Source organism: Bos taurus, chromosome 15 (genome assembly GCF_002263795.3).
Source record: "Bos taurus isolate L1 Dominette 01449 registration number 42190680 breed Hereford chromosome 15, ARS-UCD2.0, whole genome shotgun sequence".
In the NCBI taxonomy this organism is placed as follows: Eukaryota; Metazoa; Chordata; class Mammalia; order Artiodactyla; family Bovidae; genus Bos; species Bos taurus.
Window position 1 is genome coordinate 54,940,476 of NC_037342.1, and position 16,502 is coordinate 54,956,977.

At 47.2% G+C, this 16,502-nt stretch overlaps 1 protein-coding gene across 1 annotated transcript; it reads left to right on the forward strand.

The window, feature by feature from the left end:
• Nucleotides 1-250: 250 nt before the first annotated feature.
• Nucleotides 251-15,159, forward strand: LOC785379 (2-acylglycerol O-acyltransferase 2). The gene is made up of 6 exons (XM_024975599.2): nt 251-341; nt 8,830-9,008; nt 12,125-12,329; nt 12,643-12,817; nt 13,444-13,625; nt 14,966-15,159. The coding sequence occupies exons 1-6, from the start codon at nt 251-253 to the stop codon at nt 15,118-15,120; spliced, it is 987 nt and encodes a 328-aa protein (XP_024831367.1). The 3' UTR covers nt 15,121-15,159.
• The last annotated feature ends 1,343 nt before the right edge of the window (nt 15,160-16,502 follow it).

The following is a 16,502-nucleotide window of genomic DNA, read 5'->3' on the forward strand; positions in this document are numbered from 1 at the left end:
GCAGATAATGTATTGCCTGAGGAGTAAACTGTACTTCTCTTCCTGCATACTCAGCTAGGCTCAGGCCAGGTGTCTTTAAAGATTTCTCCTAGGAAACCAGTTCCTGCTGGGGCAGGTGCAATGAGATCTTAGGGCTGACTGGACACCCACCCCCAGGCCCCATAAATGCTTAGATAAATGCTGGCAACAATGAAAACCAGCAGGTGTCACAGAGCTCAGAGAAGCCTCCAGAGCCAGCAGAATAACCATTATGGTGGAGTTCGCGCCCTTGTGTGTGCCATGGAAACGCAGGCTGCAGACATTGGTGGTCCTGCAGGCGGTCAGCTGCTTGGTGTCCATGGGTAAGGAGAGCTGGGTTGGAAACGGGCACCCTAGGGCACCTGTCACATCTGGTACACACTGTGCACTGATGGGGGGATAATCCCCAGCTCAGTGCCTGGAGATCACCGGGAATTAGGAACATCTTGCTCAGCTGGCCTTGAAGGAGCTTTGGGAGCTGTGTCTGACTAGTTGCACCAACCCCCAGCCCAGCCTGGGATCTGGGAGTGTCAGGAACAGCACAGGGAGGTGAGGTAGCCTTGGGCCTGGAGTTAGAAGGAGGGCAGCTGAGAAAAGGTATCTGGGCCCACTGGTGCCAGGAGCAGGAGCTTGTACTTTTCCCTTATCTGAGGACAAAGGGGAGGCCCAGGTGGGCTTTAGTTATAGAAGTAACATGGTCCAATCTGTGTGTGATAGGCTGCAATTCAGGGATCTTCTGTGTTGAGGTGTCTGGGGAAGACAGATCACAGGGAGCAGTTGTTACCAAATCAAATTTGCACCAGCTTGCCCGAGCACAGGAAAGCTCCCATGCTGACACTGGGTTGTGGTGAAAGAAAGTGCAGTATTTACTGCAGGGACCAAGCAAGGAGTCCAGACAGTTTTGGCTCAAAACACTTGACCCCCTCTCCCTCCCTCTCTTGAATTTCAGGGAATGGCTTCTAGAGACTGGGTGGGGTAGAGTTGCTTGGGCACATGATCAGCCCCTAGACAGTTGTCTGATTGCTTGGTTAAGGTAACTGGAAGCCAACATCACCAACCTTCTGGTTTCCCCTGGTTTGAGGTCTATGGGCTGGTGAGCAACTTCCTCTACCTGGTGGGGGTTCAGTATCTGCAAAGAAGCTCAAAGATGAGGCTCAGAATACTATCTATAGCACTAGTTTTTGTTCAGTCACTCACTCATGTCCACCTCTTTGTGACCCCATGGACTGCAGTACGCCAGGCTTCCCTGTTCTTCACTACCTCCCGGAGTTGGCTCAAACTCATGTCCATTGAGTCAATGATGCCATCCAATCATCTCATGCTCTGTTGTCCCCTTCTTCTCCTACCTTCAATCATTCCTAGCATCAGGGTCTTTTCCAATGCAAAGAGTTAGCTCTTTGCATCAGGTGGCCGAAGTATTGTAGCTTCAACTTCAGCATCAGTCCTTCCAGTGAATATTCAGGATTGATTTCCTTTAGGATTGACTAGTTTAATCTTTCTGTCCAAGGGACTCTCAGGAGTCTTCTATAGCACCACAGCACTCAGCCTTCTTTATGGTCCAACTCTCACATCCATACATGACTACTGGACAAACCATAGCTTTGACTAGACGGACTTATGTTGGCAAAGTGGTCTCTGCTTTTTAATATGCTGCCTAGATTTGTCATAGCTTTTTTTCCCAAGAAGCAAGTGTCTTTTAATTTCATGACTGCAGTCACCATCTGCAATGATTTTGGAGTCCAAGAAAATATAGTCTGTCACTATTTCTATTTTTTCCCCACTTACTTGCCATGAAGTGATGGGACTAGACGCCATGATCTTAGTGTTTTGTTTTTTTTTTTAAATAATTATTTATTTGGCTTTGCTGAGTCTTAGTTATGACATGTGGGATCTAGTTCCCTGACCAGGGATGGAACCCTGGCCCCTGCATTGGGAGCTCAGAATTTTAGCCACTGGTCCACCAAGAAAGTCCCATGATCTTAGTTTTCTGAATGTTGAGTTTTAAGCCAGCTTTTTCATGCTTCTCTTTCACCTACATCAAGAGGCTCTTTTGTTCTTCTTTGCTTTCTGCCATGGGCTTTCCTGGTAGCTCAGTTGGTAAAGAATCTGCCTGTAACGTAGGAGACCCCAGTTTGATTCTTTGGTCAGGAAGATCTGCTGGAGAAGGGAACAGCTACCCACTTCAGTATTCTGGCCTGGAGAATTCCATGGACAGAGGAGACTGGCAGGCTACAGTCCATGGACTCACAAAGAGTTGGACACAGCTGAGTGATTTTCACTTTCTTTTTTTGCCATAGAGTGGTATTAACTGTGTATCTGAAGTTATTGGTATTTTCCCTGGAAATCTCTATTCCAGCTTGAGTTTCATCCAGCACTGCATTTGGCATGATGTACTCTGCATATAATTTAAATAAGCAGGGGGACAATATACAGCCTTGACATATTCCTTTCCTAATTGAACCAGTTCGTTGTTCCTTGTTTGGTTCTAATTGTTGCATCTTGACCTGCATACAGGTTTTTCAGGAGGCAGGTAAGGTGGTCTGGTATCCCCATCTCTTTAAGAATTTTCCACAGTTTGTTGTGATCCACACAGTCAAAGGTTTTAGCATAGTCAATAGGGCCAAATCCAGCCTCCTGATTGTATTTTTGTAGAGCCAGAGAGCCAAGAATGGTTTTTACAATTTAAATGCTTATATTAGAAATTATTTTATACCTAGGCAATATCCTCCAAATTGCCTCTTGAACCTCACATTCTGAATTACAGCTCTGAATTCTGAAAAGATTCCTTACCCTGGTCTATGGAGGCTAGCAGTGGGCAGAGAGATGGGACCCCTTTTCAAAGATACTTAAGAGGTTGTCCACAGGCAGAATGTACAGACTGGCAGGAAAGTAAGGGTTTCCAGTGGGCCAGTAAATGCTGCACATGTAGTGAACAGCTGGCTCACGCTGGACATAGAGCAGGCATTTGGGGGAGGGGCAAAGAAGTGGCTGGAAAGGTCAACAGGGACCTGTCAATCAAGGTCTCAAGTCCCAGAAACATGGGTTACTTGTTTACTCTGTTCTTTTTTCTTTAATGCACACACTCTCACAGGAAGGTAAGCTCCTTTCAAACAGGTGGTCTTCTTCTCATCTGTGTCTCCAGCTCCTTGAAGAGTTGAGGCTGATAACTGTTGAATGAATGAATGAATGTTGGGAGCATGATGGGGCACAACAGTAGAACTGAATGTCAGGTCCTATCCTACTAGTTTGCTGTGTGACCTTAACCAACCTGCCTATCCTCTTAGTAAAGTGTGGTTTTACATTTTTCCTTCTGGGTATTGTGAGGGGAAAGAAGGGATCTTCCTTTCTCAGGGACTGGAAATACTCCCAAGTTTGGCATTGCCTGCTGACAGGAGTTAAAAGGTGAGTCCAGGGTGAGGTATACTGTGGGGTGAGGAGAGTTCTTTTGGTCAAGTGGAAATGCAAGCATTTTTAAAATCTTTTTTTTTCTGAGTGAAAAGTGAATCCATGTTATTGTAACTCATCCAAACAGAATATGTGTTCTAAAAGTGAATCCTACCCCGCAGGGAGCCACTATGAACAACTTGGGTTTTATTCTCTAGACCAGACATGGGAGTTCTCATTTCATGGGTACAGAGTTTCAGTATGGGAAGATGAAAAGAGTTCCAGAGATGAAGGATAGTGATTGTTACACAACAGTATGAGTGAATAATGCCATCGACAATACACTAAAAATCATTTCAGGTATATGCCCCAAAATGGGAATGCTGGGTCTTATGGTAGCTCTATCTTTGGTTTCGTAGGGTATCTCCATAGAGTTCTCCACAGTGCCTTTGTCAAGAAAACCATAATTTGAAAAAATCCAAGCACCACAATGTTCATTGCAGCACTATTTACAATAACTAAGACATGGAAACCATCTAAATGTCCATTGACAGAGGAATGGATCAAGAAGATGTAGAACATATAGATAATGGAATATTACTCAGCTATTAAACAGAACAAAAGAATGCCATTTGCAACAACATGAATGGACCTAGAGATTGCTATGCTGAGTGAAGTAAGTCAGATACAAAACGACAAATATTGTATGATGTCATTATATGCAGAATCAATTAAAAGGGTACAAATATTTATATTTATTTACATATCATAAATAGAGTCATGGATGTAGAAAACAAGCCTATGGTTGCCAGGGGAACCAAGTGGGGGAGGAAATTTTGGGGGATTTGGATTGACATATACACATTACTATCTATAAAATAGATTAGATCTAATAGATAGAGTGCCTGATGAACTATGGACGGAGGTTTGTGACATTGTACAGGAGACAGGGATCAAGACCATCCTCAAGAAAAAGAAATGCAAACAAGTGCCGGGGTCCAGCCCCGGTGGATCCAGGGAATTCGAAGCGGGGATGGCGCTGCGAGGATCAGGAAACAGTGGCTTAATTAAATGTTAATTAAGGATATAAAGAGTAATAGAATAAGGATAGCTCAGTGAGGAAATTGAGTGGAGAAAAGAGGCTGAATAATTCAGCCAGAAGGTGAGAGAAAGAACGACATGGGGAGACCAAGCTTCAGTGAACAAGGCCTGCACTTTATTTTCCAAAGTAGTATTTATACCTTAAGTTATGCATAGAGGATAATGGGGGAAGGGGTAGAGTCATGCAGTAAGCCAGGCTTTCTTCCTGCAAACTTATCATATGCAAAAGTTTAGGTGATTTGCATCATCTTCTGGCCCGGAGGCCTGTTAACATTTTAAGACCCTTTCTTCAGAAAACTTATTTTTCTCTAAAGGTGATTAGTCAGGCGCCACCCTCCAAAAGCATTAGATAAAGTTACATTCCTACAGGGCAAAGATGTGGTGGGCTATAACAAGAAAAAGAATTAACTCAAGGGTCCCAGGTTACAAACATTAAAGCTACTACTTACACCAGCTATATTAATCAATACACTGCCAGGGACACAGCAGGTAAGGGATATGGAGACTTAGCAGCAAACATTGGCCCAACAAGTGAAAAACCCTTCACCAATACAATTTCTAATCAATCTTTTAACTGCTCAAAGGAATCTGTATTTAGACAGTTTAGAACATCTCATGCCTCTCACAGTTGGGAGGCTCTGAGCAATCACATGTGGCCGGAAAAACCTATTCAGGCAGGCTAGAGGACTTCCAAAGGAGTTTGTAGGTTGAAACACTATCACACCCAGGAACTTTATTAACTGGAGCTGTAAGTTAACTCTTTTTTCAGAGAGAGGTAGTGGGGGACAGGCCCCCATAAAGTCAGAGGTGTAGGTGAGAGTACAAAGCAGAAAGTAGGCAGACTCTGGTTTTGGGGGTAGATGCTCAAGAATTTCCAGGGGGACTCCTGAGGCTCGATCCCGCCTCTGTGTATGCCGAGCCTTCTTTCTCATGACCTTTGCTATGGGGAGAGCTCCTCACACCGGCTCCCAGCAAACAAGCAAAATGGGTTTCTGAGGAGGCTTTACAAATAGCTGTGAAAAGAAGAGAAGCAAAAAGCAAAGGAGAAAAGGAAAGATATACCCATTTGAATGCAGAGTTCCGAAGAATAGCAAGGAAAGATAAGAAAGCCTTCCTCAGTGCTCAGTGCAAAGAAATAGAGGAAAATAATAGAATGGGAAAGACTAGAGATCTCTTCAAGGAAATTAGAGATACCAAGGGAACATTTCATGCAAAGATGGGCTCGATAAAGGACAGAAATGGTATGGACCTAACAGAAGCAGAAGATATTAAGAAGAGGTGGCAAGAATACACAGAAGAACTGTACAAAAAAGAGCTTCACAACCAAGATAATCACGATGGTGTGATCACTCATCTAGAGCCAAACATCCTGGAATGCCAAGTCAAGTGGGCCTTAGGAAGCATCACTATGAACAAAGCTAGTGGAGGAGATGGAATTCCAGTTGTGCTATTTCAAATCCTAAAAGATGACGCTGTAAAAGTGCTGCACTGAATATGCACTGAACTGAATAAGCAAATTTGGAAACTCAGCAGTGGCCACAGGACTGGAAAAGGTCAGTTTTCATACCAATCCCAAAGAAAGGCAATGCCAAAGAATGCTCAAACTACCACACAATTGCACTCATCTCACATGCTAGTAAAGTAACGCTCAAAATTCTCTAAGCCAGGCTTCAGCAATATGTGAACCGTGAACTTCCAGATGTTCAAGGTGGTTTTAGAAAAAGCAGAGGAACCAGAGATCAAATTGCCAACATTTGCTGGATCATTGAAAAAGCAAGAGAGTTCCAGAAAAACATCTATTTCTGCTTTATTGACTATGCCAAAGCCTTTGACTGTGCGGATCACAGTTAACTGTGGAAAATTCTGAAAGAGATGGGAATACCAGACCACTTGACCTGCCTCTTAAGAAATCCATATGCATGTCAAGCAACAGCTAGAACTGGACATGGAACAACAGACTGGTTCCAAATAGGGAAAGGAGTACGTCAAGGCTGTATGTTGTCACCCTGTTTATTTAACTTATGTGCAGAGTACATCATGAGAAATGCTGGACTGGAGGAAGCACAAGCTGGAATCCAGATTGCTGGGAGAAATATCAATAACTTCAGATATGCAGATGATACCACCCTTATGGCAGAAAGTGAAGAAGAACTAAAGAGCCTCTTGATGATAGTGAAAGAGGAGAGTGAAAAATTTGGCTTAAAGCTCAACATTCAGAAAACTAAGATCATGGCATCTGGTCCCATCACTTCATGGGAAATAGATGGGGAAACAGTGGAAACAGTGTCAGACTTTATTTTTTGGGGCTCCAAAGTCACTGTAGGTGGTGATTGCAGCCATGAAATTAAAAGACTCTTACTCCTTGGAAGGAAAGTTATTTAATATGCTAGACAGCATATTCAAAAGCAGAGACATTACTTAGCCAACAAAGGTCTGTCTAGTCAAGGCTATGGCTTTTCCAGTAGTCATGTATGAATGTGAGAGTTTGACTATAAAAAAAGCTGAGCACCGAAGAATTGATGCTTTTGAACTTGATGTTGTAGAAGACTCTTGAGAGTCCCTTGGACTGCAAGGAGATCCAACCAGTCCATCCTAAAGGAGATCAGTCCTAAGTGTTCATTGGAAGGACGGATGTTGAAGCTGAAACTCCAATACTTTGGCTACCTCATGCCAAGAGCTGACTCATTTGAGAAAACCCTGATGCTGGGAAAGATTGAGGGCAGGAGGAGAAGGGGACGACAGAGGATGAGATGGTTGGATGGCATCACCGACTCAAGGGACATGAGTTTTGGTGAACTCCAGGAGTTGGTGATGGACAGGGAGGCCTGGCGTGCTGTGGTCCATGGGGTCGCAAAGAGTCGGACATGACTGAGCAGCTGAAGTGAACTGAACTGAACTGAACTAATCTATAAAATGGATAACTAATAAGAACCTCTATAGAGCACATAGAGCATTGTTTATATGGGAAGAGAATTTTTTTAAAGTGTGGATATATGTATATGTTTAACTCATTTACTTTTTTGTACACCTAAAATGAACACAACATTGTGAATTAACTATACTCTAATAAAAATTTTATAAAAAAAATACTAAAATACAAAAAATTGTTTTGATGATAAGTGTTATGTTTAATCTATATTTTACTACCATAAAAAATTGAATAAACATTACAAACTGCCCCAGACACAACACTGAACTCCCAAGCACGACGGCAAGAATATCTGTGTGTTGTTCACAGGTGTATCACCAGCATCTGACACACTGTAGGTGCTCTGAATAAAGTGAGCCTCTGTGAACCCCAACCTACTTAGCTTAGGCATTTTACTACTATTCAGACTGGATCAAAATCTTGCCTCCTGGAAGTCAGCCATGAATGACAGGCCCAGCCTACCCTACTTTCATTTGGAGTACAAGTGGAGGTTGACCTTCTTAAAGAGTTTGAGAGCATGGTGTTAATATTTTCTAAGAATGAGGTCCATTGGCATCAGATTAAAGACAGCCCCACAGACCACCTGACCCTGAGTTAAAGTTGGGATTAGCCTGTGAAAGGAACTCAGAAAATCCTGAGTCTGGGATGAATTCCTCACTGCGCTACTCCTAGCCCTGTTGCACTCCTGATGGACAGGGCAGGCATGGGTTGCCCTCTTCTTCTCTCCCTCCTTCAGTAGGATAGCGTATAGCAGTGGAGAAAAGAGCTGAGCAAAAGCTAAAGAGCACCGGGAGTTGTATCAACACTGAACAGCTTAGTGTGGCCGGAACATGGGGTGCAGTGGGGCTGGAGCAAGAGAGAGCAAGACAGGCCACCAGTGGGGAGCTTGAAATCAGGCTGAGCTGTTTGAGCTGAGCCTCAAAGTTGTGATAAATCATGGGATCATGGGAGGACTTTAGCTAAAGGGAGGATCTATCTACAGACTACAAGATTATGGAAAGGTGTGCTGGGGGTAAACAGGAAGTGGAGACTGGGTAGAAATAATCTCTATTGTCTCTGGGGTCTCATAGAATGGACACTAGAAAGAGTTCTTCCTGTCACATTTCCACTAGGCGTCTATCGGTGAATATAGACAGAGAGGGAGGTGGAGGGGGAAGACCCAATGAGAAAAGTGTCTGGTGCTGTGGGAAAAAGTGAGTTTGGACTTAGTCTTACCTGGTCTCAAATCCAGGCTCAGGGTGACACTAATTGTGTTGCTTGTATTCCCTCTTCCTTGAAGGCTTGGGAAGCTGATTCCTTCCTCCCGGGGTGAGGACTGGACAGAAGAGTGCTGGGCAAATGGGGAGAGCGTGTTCCTTCACACTGCTGACCACTACAGCTTCTGCTTCCCTTACCAGCCATTCTCAGCTACGTGGTCTTCATAGGCCTCCTGTTCACAAGATTCTGGATCATCAGTATCTTGTATGCAGTCTGGTGGTACTTGGATCGAGCGAAGCCTTGGCAGGGGAGCAGGCACATTGACGTACTAAGGCGCTGGTCTGTATGGAAGTACATGAAGGACTATTTCCCCATCTCGGTAAGTATGGGGCTGGCTAGGGAGTGGTTCAGAGAAGGAAATGGCAACCCACTCCAGTGTTCTTGCCTGGAGAATCCCAGGGACAGGGGAGCCTGGTGGGCTGCCGTCTATGGGGTCGCACAGAGTTGGACACGACTGAAGCGACTTAGCAGCAGCAGGGAGTGGTCAGGACCATCGTCCCCATGTGTCCATGGGGAAGTGTGCCCCTGTGTTCAGTGAGCAGAATACTGGGCTTGGAGGCAGGAGAGAGGCTTCTACCACCATGTGGCCTGAGAAGAGTCAGTTTCTGTCTGGCTATGTTTTCTTGTGTGTGGAGATGTGGAGCCAATATGAGGATTGATGTATGAATGAGATTTGAAGGGCTCTGTGGGGCAATTGGTGAGGCACACATATGTATCTTAACACACAGGTGTAAAGTCCGTAGAGTGTAAGTTTTGGGGTGAAGGACTCAATGATAAATACAAGGCATCAAAAGAGCATCTAGCCCACACTTTATCAGATGATGAAACTCACACCCAGAGAAGGAGGAAGGTGTGATCAAGGACACACAGCAAGTTCATTTTCTGATTTTAAAGTGTGTGTTTAGCTCTGAGGATAGAAGCAGAGCAGAGAGAACTCAGGATGGATCCTGCCCGCACTCCAGTGTGCTGTGTCCTGGGACAGAGCTTTGCCCCATTCTGAATCCTAGTTTCCACACAAAATTGATCCCTTGTATTTCATGTCCCTTAGTCTCTTACTCAGGGTACTTCATGTCCATTTTAGACACGGGACTCTGTACCCCCAAATCAGATGTTAGTAATGGAGGACCCTGAATTTGAGTGAACTGACCTTTTGCCCCATTCCTGAATCCCAGACAGACTAAACCCTTGGATGTAAGCAGCTGTGATGGTTGATTATCTACTGGGGATAGGAAGAGGAAGGCAGTGAGGACCCAGAGAGGTGCCAGGCAGGGACAGGCGGCCCTCTATGGACACAGGAGAGAAGACTGTATATGGTGTCTCCTCTGAGGGTGGACATCATAGATTCCACCACCAGGTCTGCGACATGCCAGCTGTGTGACCTGGGGTGAGTTACACATGCTCTCTGAGCCTCGATTTCTCCACTGTAAACTGGAGATGCTGTCACATACATCACTGGGTTGTGTGGAGTCCATAAGACATCAGGTCGTCCTGGGACCTTCTGAGGACAGCATGTGGCTCTCCTTTCACACCTGGAGCTGCTATCATTTGCACATCTGGCAGAAAAATGGTGCTGAGCTGTTCTGTGCCTGTCTTATCTATGTCTGTTCTGTCCCTCCTCTAGCCAGGTATCTCCCCCAGAGGATTTTTCAAATAGGGCACTGTTGACAATGTCTGAAACTGAAATTGCAGAAATTCCACCTGCACAGTGTTCAGGATTGTAGGCCGCTTGCAGTCCTGTGGCATCACTGCAGAGGGCGGGCAGTACCACCAAGTGGCCAGCAGAGGGAGCGATGACATGCACTTTGACCTCCCTGTCCTGGACTGAGGCCTGCAGGGGTCGCTGTGGAGCGCAGAGTCTGGACTCTCGTCACCTCCCAAGAGAACTTTCAAGTCCTCCACACAGCTTTACAGAGCAGGCCCTGCAGGGATCTTAGGAGGTCAGGAAGCGGAGGGGCCAGGGAGTCTCTGTTGTCTACTGAAAACAAATGCACAACTCAAAAGTTGTGAGGGGTTTTGTTCTGGGACCTTACTGAGGACTGTAGTAAGACTCTTCGCGACTCCATGGACTGCCGCCTACCAGGCTCCTCCGTCCATGGGATTTTCCAGGCAAGAGTACTGGAGTTGGGTGCCATCACCTTCTCCGAGTAAGGAGATAGCCTCTCAGTAATCTCTGGGGAGCTGTTCTAAAAGGTAAGGGAGGAGTCAGAACTTACAGATTTTGCTGGAAAAAAAAACAAAAAAAAACCCCAAAAAAACCCAAAATCTATGTAGCCAAACTTCAGAAGATTACTTGCCAGTCACAAAAAGCAGATGTCTCAAGTTAGTAATTTTTGTCCGTTTCTAGTAAGGGAAGATGGGCAAGTCTGGGCTCACTGCAATTATTCCTGTGATGTGCATCCTCACTCTCTGTGACTAGTATCCTGTTTTCCTCCATCCTGAATTCCTTTCAAGGCCCATTGTCAGTGGCAGCTACAGTGGCTGCTGGCTTGAAGGCAGGCAAGCAACATTCCTTGTCCTAACAACTCTGCTGGGTCTACTTCACATCACAAGCCTTTGTGCTGTGATTCTATTAGCTAGGGCCTAATGGCACAGTTTTTAGTGAAATTAGGAGACTTCTGAGCACTGGAGCTTTCTAAATGCACCCTATGGGCTTCCTAAAGAGGTGATGGTGGAGAATCAGGCAGTGTTTCCCCAGGACAAGCTGCCTTCACCTCATACTGAAGATCAGTCCCGGAGCTGGGTTTCTCTGTGAAGATTTCATTATCCCGGAGCAGCAGTGTCTACACAGACCAACGCCTGACAGGGGTGCAGTGCTGTGGGCAGGCTGTGACCTGGTGTCAGGGAGTGCTGCAGACTTGGCAGGACACCTCCTTGACCCCTTTCCACCCACACCTGTGGGCATCACCAGGACTTCATGCCCCTTATCCTGGCACCCACTTCCCTGCACCCTGGGGTCTATTACACTGAGTCACAGGGGCTCAGGGGTCAGCCCCAACCTGGGACAGGCCTCCAGCTGCCATAGTCCTTGGAGAGATGCTCCTCCTGTGATGGCTCCTTCATTTTGGGAGGGCTCTGCCTGGGATTAGGTCTCCCTTCACATAGGACAGAGGCTTGTGTCCCTGTCATCCTGCCAGGAGTTCTTCCTCTGCCTTGGGCAAGGGTCTTCCTTCCCAGGTGGGCGGCATGGCCTTATCCATTCATGGGTCCATTCTGTCCCTCTTCATTTCATGGTCTCCCAGAGCATCTCCTCTGCTCCAGGCCTGCAGCAGGGACAAGGATCCTCAGATAGGCATCTCTAATCTCAGGACACTCACATGGGGGTGTGATAGCACTGGGCACGGGGGAGACACAGAAGAGGTCAGCACAGAAAGTCAGCAGGGAGCCCAGGGTGGTCACAAGGTGCAGCCCCGACTCACCAGGCTGCTGTCCCTGCAGCTGGTCAAGACTGCCGACCTGGACCCTTCCCGGAACTACCTTGTTGGCTACCACCCTCATGGGATTGCAACTGTTGGAGCTTTTACCAACTTTTGCACGGATGGCACTGGTTTTTCCTCACTGTTCCCTGGGATCCGCTCACATCTGATGGTGCTGAACTTGTGTTTCTGGGCCCCTGTCTTCAGGGATTATATCATAATAAGCGGTGAGTCTTCCCAACCCTGGGTAGCCCAGGTAGATGAGGTCTGCTGGCATGGGGGAGGGATTTTAAGGAGGGCTGCCAACTGTTCTGTACTTCTTGCAAGTGAGTGTGTAGTGGAGAAGGAAGCTAGACTCAAGGAAGCACTCCCCACAGCACTGCTCAGCGATCTGCTTGACTAGGGGTTGGCGAGACCTGAAAGACTCGGTCTGAGTCCTCAGAGAACTCCCAGCTGGGAACTAGAGTGGAGCCCAGCCCACATCCTCACCCACCATCCTGGCCCCCTTAAAACCACACTTCATCTTTTTCTTCCCTTCAGGGATGGTTGCTGCAGACAAGGAGAGTGCTTCTCACATTCTGAGCAGGGAAGGAGGTGGCAACCTGCTGGCCATCGTTGTTGGGGGCGTCCAGGAGGCACTGGATGCCAGGCCTGGAGGCTACAAGCTGGTGCTGCGGAACCGCAAGGGCTTCATCAGGCTCGCCCTGATGCATGGGTATTGGGAAGAGGGCTCTGGGTTCAACTGGAGATTGGCAAGGATTGTGTTTTGTTGGGAAGACAGCACAGATGAATACACATCCTATTTTGGCAGGGAGAGTCTCAATCCACTGACAGTGAAGATTCTGTGTTGGTGATCCATGTACTGTCTCATGCACAAATACCCAGAGAATGTTCTAGAAGGAATATCTTGTGAAGGGATTAAGTCTCAAAGGTCATATTGCTGAAAGTTTGCATTATATCTGAGACCTAGGGAATCTGGGACAATGGAGCTTGGGACATAGCTTAGAACTATTCTCCTATCTTTAAACATCTATGAAGAATACAAAACTAGCTGGGCTGGAAGAAGTTTTTCCAGAAAGTTTGGAATTGTTTTATATCTGCAGCATTCTGGATTCACTAGCATGTTACAACTGTCAGACAGTGGCCCTGAGACAAGCCGGGTCCCGCTTACAGTCACAAAGCAAGGCCGTGGCAGATCTGGGACACACCTGAGGCCTCCTACTTTTGTCCCAGGGCTCTGTCCTCTCCTCCAGTTCCTGCTCACTGGGTCCCTTCAGGAAGCTAGTGACCAGCTTGTGCCTTCTTGCCCCTCCACGCGCCCTCTCTCCTGTCTCCCTCTAGGGCAGATCTGGTGCCGATCTTCTCCTTTGGGGAGAATGACATCTATGACCAGGTTGAGAACTCTCCCGGCACCTGGTTGCGCTGGTTCCAGGACGGACTTCAGAGGGTCACGAGAGGCTCCATCCTGCTCGTCTATGGCAGCTTTGGTCTTATGCCCTACCGCCGGCCCATCACCACTGTGGGTGAGCCTAGACCCGGGCTGAGAGCGGGGAAAGGGCTACAGAGCAAAAGGTGGGCTTATGCTGCAAGGGAATATGGACATAGACCAGTACACACTTGACTTTGTGGAGCACACTTTCTAGAGTGTTAAACAGATACACAGGCAAGTAACCCTGATGAAGGCAGTCTAGAATGAGCAGAGTAACAGGGGCACGAAGACCAGTAGCCACTACTGATCACTGAGCCCCTGCAGTGTGTAAGGCACTGCACTGGCTCCTCACATGCAGCAGCTCAGTTTTCACACAACTTTTGAAGTGGGACACTCATCTCCATTTTATTGATTGCAACTTGAGACATAGAGAAGATAAATCACTTCCAAAAGATCACCCTGGCCTTTGTAATAAAGTAGAGGTTTGATCAGGGTGTTTGACTTCTTATTGCACCAGAGAAGGAGAGTTTAATTCTGACCACAGGGTCTTATAAGGCTTATTGGAGAAGGTGAATACTAGGGAAGGGCATTCCAAGTCTGTTAGAATTATGTGTAAAGTAGCAGTTAGCAAGCTATGAAAGAGCGTCTGAGGCATGGACTTAACACCATCTTTTCAGCTATTTGATCATCTCATTTGCTTTCTTCCTGAACTCCAACTAGGTTCCGATGGCAAAGGTGTGTTCTTCTGCACTTACCCAGCCATTTCTTGAGTACAGGCAACGCCTCTGCCAAACTTTCTTTGTGTTGTGTGGTAATATTCTCATGCACGTTTATAGTGTTGCTGCCTCCAGACCATTCCCAAGAGAATAAGACATGACAGCTGCTTTCTGAGCCAAGTAGAGCCAGAGGGAGGAGGTTGATAGGACCTCCCATGTCTTCTCTGGAACAGGGAACTGCAGGCCAGCATGGAGGGAGGGGGGAAGAAGGACGATGTGGGCCACCTCCTCCCAGCCATACCGGCACTTCCGACATGGCATCTGAGACTCCCAGACCCACCTGTTCCTGAGGCTAAGAGCACATCCCCAGAGCTACATACAACCTGGCACTGATTGCTCCTGGCTATGTGACCTTGAACAAGTTACTTAACCTCCCTGAGCCTCATTGCCTGAAAGGAATAATAGCAGGTTCTATCACCATAGGATTGGTAGGATGATATAGGAGATATGACATACAAATGCCAGCTGGTGGTATTGTTAACATATCAGAATCTTGGAGTTGCCTTAACATTTTTGAATCTATGACCCAAAATAGAATTGAAAGGGAGGGGGAAAGAGTGCATACTTGCTCAGATGACCATACTAGTGGGAACCCCGAGGGTCCCTGTGCCTTTAGGGGTTCCTGCTCTGGGCCACCAATCACATCTGTGTCTTGCAGTGGGGAAGCCTATCGAGGTGCAGAAGACACCTCATCCCTCTCAGGAGGAGGTGGACAGGCTGCACCAGCACTACATGACGGAGCTGGAAAACCTCTTCGAAGCCCACAAGCTCAAGTACAACGTCCCCAGAGACCAACACTTGGAGTTCTACTGAGCGCCTCCCCAGAGAAGGGACTGCCTCAAAGGGCAGGGCTGGCATTAGGGAGGATGGAGGGAGGTGCTGCGATCCCAGAAGGCTTCCTGGAGATGTCTGTTGAAGTCATCTCCAGAGCCTTCACTGACTTGCATCTCCACCCCATGCCAGGCCCTGGGTCATAGCTAGCTTCTGGCAGAGGAGACCAGACTCTGGCATCAGTGATTTGCTCTCCTGTTATGACTCTTCTGCAAGGAACCCTCTCCTTGATCTGCCCACCTGAGAAGTGGAAGAGGTGCTTGGAGAGAATTATGTCTGTGTCTCTGTCCTCTGTGGCCCTGTCACTCAATGGGCAGGACAAGGGCAGCTCTAGTTATCAGGTTTCTCTTTCTCTGTCTTGAGTGACAGCACAGAGGCAGCCACAAGCTGCAGCCCTTTCTCCTACAAGCTCCATCATCCTGCATCCTGCCTGTCCCATCTCCTCCCTTCCTGAGCTGGAAAGGAGGACGAAGCCACAACCCCTGACTCATCCTGGCACCTTTGAGTTTCTGAGTCATCTGAGCCCTGCACTGGCAGCCAGAGGGGCCCACGAGATGGGGTAGGAGACTTCAGCTGTCACTGGCTGAATGCCCAAGGGCAGACCTCTTCACCCTCCCTCTGAGTCTCAATTTCTCTGAGGGACTAAGGTGATCTCTGACCTCAGCTCTGATGTCACACTAGCTGAGAGCTCCATGATGTAGCCCCTACTCCTCCTCTGTAACTTCAGCCTTGACCTTGATACAGAAGGGAGCTCCATAAATGTCAATTCATCAATGAAAGAATTCTGTTTCAGCCTTCTCTTCCTCCACCTTTCTCCCCAGCTGGGAGCCTCCCATATAATCCCAGCCTAGCCCTGCAGCCCTGCTGCTCTGTGGCCCCTTCCCGGATGGTGGATCCAATGGGCCAGAGAATCGCATGTTACTCCTTCCTCCCTGACCAGTCAGCTCCAACTTACACCTCTGCCCTGTTCTGTGGGAGACAAGGGGGAGGCTATGTGCAGACACAGGGCAGACCAGCCAGAGAAGGAACATGAGGAGTGAATGGTCAGTGTCTGCAAGCAGGGCAGACGGGGACAAGCCTCTTATGAGAAGAATTCTGGGTCACTGGGTCTGTGACACATGTCATGAATGAGGGACAGGATGGCAGCACAGGGGCTATACTGTAAACCCTCACACCTGTTGCGGGAAAATAGCTTTTCTTCCTCCAGAAGCTAATCAACCAATAATTATAAATGTGGGGCATTTCAAGAATGTAAATTTGAGTCTAAATCTGGCTCAACCCTTTTCAGTGGCTCTGGGCAAGTCACATCCCCTCCAAACCTCAGTTTTGCTATCAGAGAAACAAGTATCACAACATGCACCTTC

Bases quoted from the DNA above. Each gene is read 5' to 3' on its own strand.
- LOC785379 (XM_024975599.2), top strand. From the start codon at position 251: ATGGTGGAGTTCGCGCCCTTGTGTGTGCCATGGAAACGCAGGCTGCAG. The intron at 342-8,829 runs GTAAGGAGAGCT...TTCCCTTACCAG, and splicing joins CAGCTGCTTGGTGTCCATGG to CCATTCTCAGCTACGTGGTC. The intron at 12,330-12,642 runs GTGAGTCTTCCC...TCTTCCCTTCAG, and splicing joins GGATTATATCATAATAAGCG to GGATGGTTGCTGCAGACAAG.